At 38.0% G+C, this 10,874-nt stretch overlaps 2 protein-coding genes across 2 annotated transcripts; one reads left to right on the plus strand and one right to left on the minus strand.

The window, feature by feature from the left end:
- Nucleotides 1-332: 332 nt before the first annotated feature.
- ndufc2 (NADH:ubiquinone oxidoreductase subunit C2) lies at nt 333-5,993 on the plus strand. The gene is made up of 3 exons (XM_046862204.1): nt 333-587; nt 5,549-5,692; nt 5,823-5,993. The coding sequence occupies exons 1-3, from the start codon at nt 449-451 to the stop codon at nt 5,870-5,872; spliced, it is 333 nt and encodes a 110-aa protein (XP_046718160.1). The 5' UTR covers nt 333-448; the 3' UTR covers nt 5,873-5,993.
- Nucleotides 5,994-6,744: 751 nt separating this feature from the next.
- LOC124394833 (thyroid hormone responsive) lies at nt 6,745-7,483 on the minus strand. Its single transcript, XM_046863312.1, has one exon. It carries the CDS (start codon nt 7,389-7,391, stop codon nt 6,975-6,977), a length of 417 nt encoding a protein of 138 aa, XP_046719268.1. The 5' UTR covers nt 7,392-7,483; the 3' UTR covers nt 6,745-6,974.
- Between the last annotated feature and the right edge of the window lie 3,391 nt (nt 7,484-10,874).

The following is a 10,874-nucleotide window of genomic DNA, read 5'->3' on the forward strand; positions in this document are numbered from 1 at the left end:
GAATACCTAGGTTCTTTCATATTTAATAAAATAATGGTGTTAGAACCCATCCATCACTGTTTTTATTTTTAATTTTTAAAGTAATGTGATTTACTTATAGTCCAGATGTATAAAATCCTATATATATATATATATATATATATATATATATATATATATATATATATATATATATATATATATATATTTTTTTTTTTTTTTTTTTTCACCTATCGAGAAGTTTCTATGAGAAAGAGAAGAGAAATCTAGAAAATATATAAGCCTTTTTTTTTTTTTTTTTTTTTTTTTTACAGCAAGCCGGAATCTTTGGCAGAACACAGAGTTTCCGGACGGACTACATATGTTGCAACGCCTCCCAAACATTGCCCTTGGTGTGCTTTGAGAGGTGATGTGCTAAAGGGCTAACACTGTTCACCACTTTGTGGGATTCGTGTATTAATCCTCGAAAATGGGGCTTCTCCCAGATGAGGCAAAAGTCCTCCCTCCCCCGGGAATCATAAACAGAAACTCGGCATGGCTCGGGCTGACCGGCTGGGTCACAGCGATGCTTCATAACTCACTTAACCGAAGGCCTGCGATCAGAGCCGGTGAGTGTGTCACAGAGTACAGGCTAGCAAGCTAATGCTAGCTGAGCTGATAAATCATGCTAATAAATAAACACATTTACTATAATGTATTTTAGATGTGCTAGATATTCTGAGCTCAGAGAGGTCTTCTATGTGTGCGTCTGTTACAGTATACAGTTTAGTGCAAAAGTATACAACCCACTTCATCTCAGTGTGATATCACAAGAACCACACAACATTGAGGGACTTCGTCCCGTAATTTCTCTTACTTTTGTCAATTAACATAAAAGATTCATATAAAATACTGCTTTATGTCTTTGTTTCCTCTCTGTCTTTGTTAAGCTGATTTGGTGGACTTCAGAATGTATGACATTTAGATGTGCAAAAGCTAATCTACAAACAAAATAAAATCAAGCAGTGATCTTGAGTGCAAACACATTATAATGCACAAACGTACAAAGTACCATACAGGTCTGCAGATGGAAACACATTGTTTATGAGAGAGGTCAACAAAAAATGACTGGATCTGACAAAAAGACTACAGTATTGCTGTTAACCACTTTGTAGAACTGTGGTGAGCAGAAAAGAATCCCAGAATGGACAATGTTTTAATGGGTGGACATTGTACTGCTTTTTTCATTCTCAGCACCTTGCAATTAATATTTTGTCCCATCTACCCTGGAGAAAGTTACATTTTTGAATCTTAGAAACAACAAACATAAACTAATCTGTGCAAAGTTGGTTAATTTGTTTAGTCTGTGATGGTTCAAGGTGGTTTTTCCTCATTATTCTTAAGAATTATCTTAATTCTGTTTTTGCACAAGTGTTTTGGTCAATTCAATTCATTTTTATTTGTATAGCCCTTTTAACAATGAACATTGGCTCAAAGCTGCTTTACACAGATAATGCGGTGATAACGAATGAATAAGAATGTTCTTTATACGTGTAAGTTTGTTCCTAATGAGCAAACCGGTGGCGACTGTGGCAAGGAAAAACTGATGGCATAAGTTTTAAACAATGTTGAGGTGTGCAGTGATGATCAGATGCAAACTGTAGTACTGAGTCAGTGTAACAGACTGTTGACATTTACTACAGTCCAAATCCAAATCTTCAAAGCTACTGTTCTTACTCTGGAATTTCATGGATCTCCAGGCCGTTGATGAGAAACATCCCCAGCTGCACAGAGTGGCCTCCAATCGAAGAGAACACCATTCAGAGGCAGGCTGGGACGAAGTGGGCAGATCTGAGGAGAGAAAAGGGGCAGGAACAGTGGTCACTGGTGCCTCAGGGGCATGTTTAACTCAAGAGAGAGAGAGAGAGAGAGAGAGAGAGAGGTGACAGAGAGAGAAGGATATGGATTATTATGTATCCTTATTGTTGTATAAAAGTTAAGGACACTGTGCAGTTGAGGACTCCAGCAAGACTCGCTATGGCAGCATAACTAAAAGGGAGAACCAGACGGTAACTTAGACATGAGGGATATCTGGGATAAGAGACGACCCACCGCACCACCGTCATTGAGGGGATGACAGCATACAAATATTCCAGTTCACCGAGCGCTCTATATTTATGATCCCCCCAGATTTGCTCCTTTACCTAAGAAAAATATACCAATCAAAGTATTAATAAATGGCTAACAAAGACTAAAAGTCTAAATTAATGTTTTCATTCTTGGCTTGAACACTAAGACTGTGTTTGAGTCCCAAACACTAATTGGAATTCTGTTCTATAAATATGGGGCTTTATAAGAGCAGACCTACCCCCTGCTGTAGTCTTCATTATTTGAGGTATCAACAAAAGGTGCAGGCTATTTCTGCATTGATTATCTGCATTCTCCATTGATTATAACAGACTTAGCAGTCCTTTATACGTCAGTAGTAGTATTTTATAATCAATGCGAGATTTGATTGGGAGCCAGTGTAGACTGATTAAAACAGGGGTGATGTGGTCATATTTTCTAGATCTAGTAAGGACTCTTGCTGCAGCATTTATTTATGCACTTACTTAAACACCCAGACAGTACAGCGTTACAGTAGTCTAATCTAGATGTTACAAAAGCATGAACTTGTTTTTCTGCATCCTGTAATGACATTTTTTCTAATTTTAGCAATATTTCTAAGGTGAAATGTTATTCACATGAGCCTGAACGGAAAGACTAGGCTCAATAATAACACCAAGGTGTTCAACTGCTGTACACACTGAGACAAAAACATAATTCAGAGATGCTACGTAATCGTAATGTTCACTTCTAGCTGCATGTGGTCCTAGTAAAAGTACTTGCGTCTTATCCGAGTTGAGCAAAAGGAAGTTATCAAGCATCCACTGTCTACTGTCCTTTATGCATTCCTCAACATTGTTAAGCTGATCTCTCTCATCTGGCTTTGCTGAAATGTTGTATATTTCAGCAAAGCCAGATGAGAGAGATTAGCTTAACAATGTTAAGCATATACAGAGAGAAAAGCAATGGGCCTATGACAGATCCTTGCAGAACACAAAACTTTATTTTAGAGAGTGTGGAGAACCCACCATTTACATCAACAAACTGAGGATAGTATGAGCAATGGTGTCAACCTGCACTAAGGTCGAGCAAAATAAGTAAGGAGACACAACCCTGATCAGAGGCCAATATTTACCATTTTAACCAGCACTGTCTCTGCTATGATGCCTAAATCCTGACTGATACATTTAAAAAATGTTATTCCTAAGTAGATGTGAGCAAATCTGCAGTGCTACAACCTTTTCTATAATCTTGGAGCCAAAAGGAAAGTTAGATATTGGCCTCTAGTTTGACAGCTGACAAGGGTCAAGGTCAGGTTTCGTAATTAGGGGGATGATAACTGCCAGTGTAAAGGATTTAGGTACATAACCAGTGCTGATGGAAGAGTTTATTATTTTTAGAACAAGTTCACTTATTTCTGGAATTTTCTGTTGAAGAAACTTGTAGGTAAGGGTTCGAGAATACAAGTTGATGATTTTGATGAAATAAATCAAATTTAGTCATTCTCTTGAATAGGAGTAAAACTTTGTAATTGATTCTGTTATAATTACCGTATTTTTCGGACTTATTTGTGGATTTTTTTCTGGGTTTTTCCCGGTTTCACAAACTTCAAGCCAAAAAACTGAGCGACATAACATTAGACCAATGAAATTTCCAAATGGAAACGAAAAAACACACTTCACCTGTGTTCTGAGCTGCACGGCTTCGGGAGAAAAAACTTTCACCGGTGTTGATTTTTAAACGCACGACGATGACAAAAGATAAACTCCCCAGAGAGATACAGTGGTACCTTGACCTACGAGTTTAATTCGTTCCGTGGACGAGCTCGTATTCCCATTTGCTCACATATCAAATCAGTTTTCCATATTGAAAATACTTAAAATGGCATTAATCCGTTCCAACCCTCAAAATGACACCCTGTTTTTATGTTTTATGTTATTAATTCGGAAAATACATTTCTAAATAACAAATCTTATTTGTTATAAAAACACAATAGAAAGAGTATGTAAAGATATAATAAGGTTTTATTCAGTGTGTTTTCCTTGGAGATGAGACGACTTGAGCTAACGAAAACGCTGTGTGTGTGTGTGTGTGTGTGTGTGTGTGTGTGTGTGTGTGTGTGGAGGGGGGTAGAGGCGATAAACGGAGGCGGAGGGGAAACTCGTTTTTTACTTTCACTCCCATACACTTCGTATCCCTAAACTTTAACATTTTTACTTTTTCTTCTTTGCTTATCTTAATTTTAGTCACGCGTCTCGAGCTCGTACCTCAATTTTTTGCTTGCGTAACTAAGCAAGGCTACTGTTTAGATACAAGCCGTTGTAACGCGTTGAGTCTGGGTGAAGGGAGAGCTCACTAACTCCAGTTGCAACAGAAATCATATAAGCACAGACAGGTTTCCAAAACTCGTGCTTTTTTATTTTTCTTGGCAACAGCGTTATGGGTTGGTCAAAGAAACTTAGAAATGAGCTTCAGAAAATAATAAGGACATATTCCTCAGTCTTGAACACACGCAGTAATACCGGAAGAATGCAGTGTCAGGCTATTCCCAAAATACCACTCTGCTCCTAATAGAAGTGCAACATATTGCATTTAGTGTCTTTCGTTAAAGCCTGTGTAAAGTTCATTAGTTTCAGTGTAGACGCGGCTTATTTATGTTCAAAATAAAAATCTTTGTCAAATTCAGTGGGTGCAGCTTATATATTCCGGAAATTGTTACACTGCTGTCTACAGGGTTATTTATAAAATATATAGGATTTATATTTATTGTCTGGATTTTTTGCCTGATGTTTTCAAAAGTAATCATTACTACCTGTTGATGGTTTGCATGTTAGTGCAGTGCTTTTATTTCCTTAAATTTTTGCTACCGTACTGAATAAAAATCTAGGGTTATGCTTGGTATTTTCTATGAGGGTAGAGAAATATGCTGATCTAGCAGCTCTAAGAGCTTTTCTATAACTCAGGAGGCTCTCATTCTGCATGGAAGGCTCTCCGTCTATATTGTGTTTATTAGGTATGTGCTGCTTTACTACTGATTCATGATTCGGAGTTGATACTGACCTAATGCATTGCATTTGTTGTGGTTTTTGAATAATTTTTGATAGAATAGTAGTAACATTTTACATAAAAGATTTCAGTTTTAGAGAATAAATTAGTGTTAAATGTGATCATTGTGATCTGTACCGTTAAACTGTAGTAGAAGTGGTAATGTATTCAGAATTTGTCATTAAATTATTTGAAACACCATCTACTGTCAACCAGTTTTGTCATATTAATACTATTAAAGAAATACATTAGACTGTTCAATATAATATAAAAGTAGTAATAGAGGGTGAAGGCAGGCACTGATGGGGGTCCACATAGTTTTGTCCAAACACTCCATAATAATGTTCTGTTCTAATTGGACTGTTGTGATGATTTCTAAATGAAGACATTGTAGTTGTTCAATCTCAAACACTGATGTGTATTTTGTGTGTTTTTGCAGGTGTTCACCGACAGGCATTGTTCATAACTATTGGCTGGTTCATCGGCTACCATTTAACAAAGGTTGAAAATTACAAATATGCCAAGTTGGACAGAGAGATGAAAGAGTACATCCGAATGCACCCAGCAGAGTTTCCAGAAATAGGTAATGACTGTGAAAATGATACATAATGATACATGCAACTTCTAGAATGTCCATTTCATTAGAAATTCCAATACACACACTGTTGATTGCATGCGAGTGACACTGATGACTATGAAAACTGTTTCTCCAGAAAAGAAGATGTTCTCAGAGATCGTAGAGCCGTTTCACCCTATCCGCTGAGCGAAGCTACTTTCCACAGACGTGAGCAGCATTTCTGGAAGCTTTCTTCGGTTCACCATGTTATTAAAGTGTATAAGTGAATATTTTGTTTCTAATATTTGAATAAACAATTTAAAATGCACAATAGCATATTTGTGAGTTTCTTTTATGTTTAATGAGGATCTTTTAGATAAAGTGCTTGAATTACTAATTTAGAAATTGTTTTGGGAAACTATGGATATTCCGTTGTTAAAGTAAAACTGATGAATGATAAGAAAACTGCGTTTAAAAAGCTGGATTTCTGAGAACAATCTTTGAAAGAGGAGAGGGTATAACACATGACAAATGCTTATATATATATATATTTGCTAGGTTTTCAATATATATAACAGGTTCTGGAATAAATGTGACCTTCAGGTATGCAATAAATTAATTTGCAAATTAAATTCTGAATAAAGTCTTTAAATTGATCTTCCTTTCATTGATGGGTGAGTCTGTTTTCATTTAGGTTTCTTACTCACAACTCAGGAGTGCTAGAGGAATTTAACTTGAAAACTTCACCTGCCCTGCTAATAGCACTATCAAGAGCATTGGACTTTTCATTTTTGTGGATAACTATCCAAGTCTTGACTGTTGCACTAATAATTGTCATAAAGCGCTATTGCTTTTTTTTATTTTGTATTCATGGTGCACTGTTTCCACAGTTAACACTGTATGACATGTAATAGGGTGTTGATTTATTTATTTAGTACAATTAATGATTAAATTTAAGTGGATTAAAAAAAGGATGCTGGCGATAGATTGAGTGCTATTCTGATTGATCATTAGTACTGGTTTTTCTTTTATATCAACCCATAATGATTCAAAATGATGATGGGATAGCTGAAACTGGATGACTTGTGCTTTAAACATTTTATTGTAAGTGTAGTTTTACAGACTTAGTGTGTCATATTTTCCTTCTGTGAACAGAACAAGGAAGTGACAACAACAAACAATATTGCACTCGCACATAAATGTTTAAATAAAGTACAATTATTACAGTATAACAAGATATGTTATAAGGTACAGCTTTGATAATGTTTCAGAAAGATGCATAAGTCTGGACAGTTTGCTATTTATTGTTCTAATTTCCTAGGCCCACAATGTCCAGGTATTTTTCTGTAAGGTCTTGTGATCTTTTCGTGACCGTGCCCATGACTGAAAACAGACCTCTAAGATGGAAGTAGAAGAATGCCTCTGGGTCAGCCTCCAGCAATGGCTCCAGGCTTTTATACAGAGTTGTGTGAGTCTTCGTGTTCCCATCATCATGAGGCACCAGACCGCTCTCCACTGTGTTCCTGATCACCTTCAGCATGTGATAGTACTCGTACAGGTCCTTGATGTTCTCTACAGCCTCGCAGTCCACATCGTGTTCAAATGGGACGTCTCTGAGCAGGCTGGGCAGCAGGATGGTCTGTTCCATGTTGTTGACTGCAGTGCTATAGCGCTTCAACGCACGCAACAAGGAGTTCTTGTTCAGTCTGGTCTCTTCACACTGCATGTTGATCTGGATAATTCAGGCAGATCCTGTGATGTTGGAAAGGCGGTGTTGTGGCAGATAGGGCCTGAGCACTGAGCAGTGATCGTTCAACAGGACTCTGTGATCTTAAATAGTGTGTGTCAGGGTAAGGGAGGGGCAGGTAAACAAAGTTGTGTAAATGTGATTAGACTGGAACATGTTGGGTTGTTCTTGGATGTAGCAACAAGCTTTCATTATTTGATTGGGTTTTTTTTTTTTTCTTTTTCAAGGTTTACTTTTTGATTTCAAGGACATTTTGGCTGGTTGATGCCATCAAGGTCATGAAGGCCTTGGGTAGGCCATTGACCCCTATGCAATGTCAGATCAGACCATACTCTTTAGCAAATCATGTACAGATTTCAGCTGAAATGTTTATCTTGATATAGTATAGCACACAACTCACAAGGACTAAGCCTGCTCATTATAAGTTTACTAGAGGTGAATGGTGAATGTAATTTAACAACAGCAAAAATGGTTTCTTGCTGTAAATACAGAATCAGGTGTTTGACAACAGCACTAGCTGAAGTAGTTCACACACACACACATAAAATAAAAATTATATATATATATATGTATATATAATTTTTATTTTATTGTGTGTGTGTGTGTGTGTGTGTGTGTGTGTGTGTGTGTGTGTGTGTATATATACAGTGAGGAAAAAAAGCATTTGAACACCCTGCTATTTTGCAAGTTCTCCCACTTAGAAATCATGGAGGGGTCTGAAATTGTCATCGTAGGTGCATGTCCACTGTGAGAGACATAATCTTAAAAAAAAAATCCAGAAATCACAATGTATGATTTTTTTTTACTATTTATCTGTATGATACAGCTGCAAATAAGTATTTGAACACCTGAGAAAGTCAATGTTAATATTTGGTACAGTAGCCGTTGTTTGCAATTACAGAGGTCAAACGTTTCCTGTAGTTTTTCACCAGGTTTGCACACACTGCAGGAGGGATTTTGGCCCACTTCTCCACACAGATCTTCTCTAGATCAGTCAGGTTTCTGTTCTGTTGCTGAGAAACACAGAGTTTGAGCTCCCTCCAAAGATTCTTTATTGGGTTTAGGTCAGGAGACTGGCTATGTCACGCCAGAACCTTGATATGCTTCTTACAGAGCCACTCCTTGGTTATCCTGGCTGTGTGCTTCGGGTCATTGTCATGTTGGAAGACCCAGCCTCGACCCATCTTCAATGCTCTAACTGAGGGAAGGAGGTTGTTCTGCAAAATCTCGCAACACATGGCCCCGGTCATCCTCTCCTTAATACAGTGCAGTCGCCCTGTCCCATTTGCAGAAAAACACCCCCAAAGCATGATGCTACCACCCCATGCTTCACAGTAGGGATGGTGTTCTTGGAATGGTACTCATCATTCTTCTTCCTCCAAACACGTTTAGTGAAATTATGACCCAAAAGTTCTATTTTGGTCTCATCTGACCACATGACTTTCTACCATGACTCCTCTGGATCATCCAAATGGTCATTGGCAAACTTAAGACGTGTCTGGACATGTGCTGGTTTAAGCAGGGGAACCTTTCGTGCCATGCATGATTTCAAACCATGACGTCTTAGTGTATTACCAACAGTAACCTTGGAAACATTGGTCCCAGCTCTTTTCAGGTCATTGACCAGCTCATCCCGTGTAGTTCTGGGCTGATTTCTTACCTTCCTTAGGATCATTAAGACCCCACGAGGTGAGATCTTGCATGGAGCCCCAGTCCGAGGGAGATTGACAGTCATGTTTAGCTTCTTCCATTTTCTAATGATTGCTCCAACAGTGGACCTTTTTTCACCAAGCTGCTTGGCAATTTCCCCGTAGCCCTTTCCAGCCTTGTGGAGGTGTACAATTTTGTCTCTAGTGTCTTTGGACAGCTCTTTGGTCTTGGCCATGTTAGAAGTTGGATTTTTACTGATTGTATGGGGTGGACAGGTGTCTTTATGCAGCTAACGACCTCAAACAGGTGCATGTAATTTAGGATAATAAATGTAGTGGAGGTGGACATTTTAAAGGCAGACTAACAGGTCTTTGAGGGTCAGAATTCTAGCTGATAGGCAGGTGTTCAAATACTTATTTGCAGCTTTATCATACAAATAAATAGTTTAAAAATCATATATTGTGATTTCTGGATTTTTTTTTTTAAGATTATGTCTCTCACAGTGGACATGCACCTACGATGACAATTTCAGACCCCTCCATGATTTCTAAGTGGGAGAACTTGCAAAATAGCAGGGTGTTCAAATACTTATTTTCCTCACTGTATATATATATATATATATATATATATATATATATATATATATAATCTTAGCAGATAATGTTGCTGCCTCACGGCACTTAAAAGTACTCTATAAATGCAAGGAAAGTACTACCAAATTGCCTTGTGTGGCCTAATGATCTAATGATTTGGCTTGCACCATTACATGTTTTTAGTCTTTTACATTTTAACAACACTGTAATTGTCTTATGAAGTTAAGTTTGTTAATAATGACCACCAACAATATTGCCAAAGTTACCGAGAACAGCCATGCCTTTAAAACTAAAATATAACTTCCTAAAAACTCACTGGTCCTTTTACCATATTTACATAATGTATAGATGTACTTGATCTAACTCAGCCATTATGGTTGCACAAGCCAGTGCACTCGTAGTACCGGTCCCAAGCCTGGATAAATGGGGAGGGTTGTGTTAGCATAAGGAGAAAGAGTTTGGCGAAACAGAATTGGGATCAGCAGAGAGATAAGAAAAGTATGCAGGAGTACAAGAAGATGTAACAGCAGGTGAAGAGGAATATGGCAAAAGTAAAGGAAAAGGCATATGAGGAGCTGTATCAAAAATTGGAAACTGAGGAAGAAGAAAAGGATTTGTACCGATTGGCCAGGCAGAAGGACTGAGCTGGAAAGGATGTGCTGCAAGTTAGAGCAATAAAACATGCATATGGAAATGGAAATCCAGAATCTTGTGAGGCGAGTGTGTTGGAGGGAGTATTTTGAGAAGCTGATGAATGAGGAAAATGAGAGAGATAAGTTTGTATGATGTGGAGATGGTGAAGCAGGAAGTGGATAGGATTAGTAACGAGGAAGTGAGAGCAGCGATTAAGAGGATGAAGAGTGGAAAGTCGGTTGAACCAGTTGACATACAAGTAGAAGGGTGGAGATGTTTAGGAGAGATGGCAGTGGAGTTTTTAACAAGTTTGTTTGACAAGATTCTGGATGCCTGAGGAATGGAGAAGGAGTGAGAAGGAGAATAGACAATTTGTAAGAATAAGGGAGATCTGCAGTATCTACAGGGGAATAAAGTTGATCAGTCACACCATGAAGTTAAAGGAAAGAGTAATGAAAACCATGCTGAGAGAAGAGGTTGCCATCTGTCAGCATCAGTATGGGTTCATGCTGAGGAACCGCTACGGACACAATATTTGCTTTGAGGATGTTGATGGAGAAGTATAGAGAAAGTCAGAAGGAGTTGC

The sequence above is a fragment of the Silurus meridionalis genome, chromosome 12 (genome assembly GCF_014805685.1).
Source record: "Silurus meridionalis isolate SWU-2019-XX chromosome 12, ASM1480568v1, whole genome shotgun sequence".
In the NCBI taxonomy this organism is placed as follows: domain Eukaryota; kingdom Metazoa; phylum Chordata; class Actinopteri; order Siluriformes; family Siluridae; genus Silurus; species Silurus meridionalis.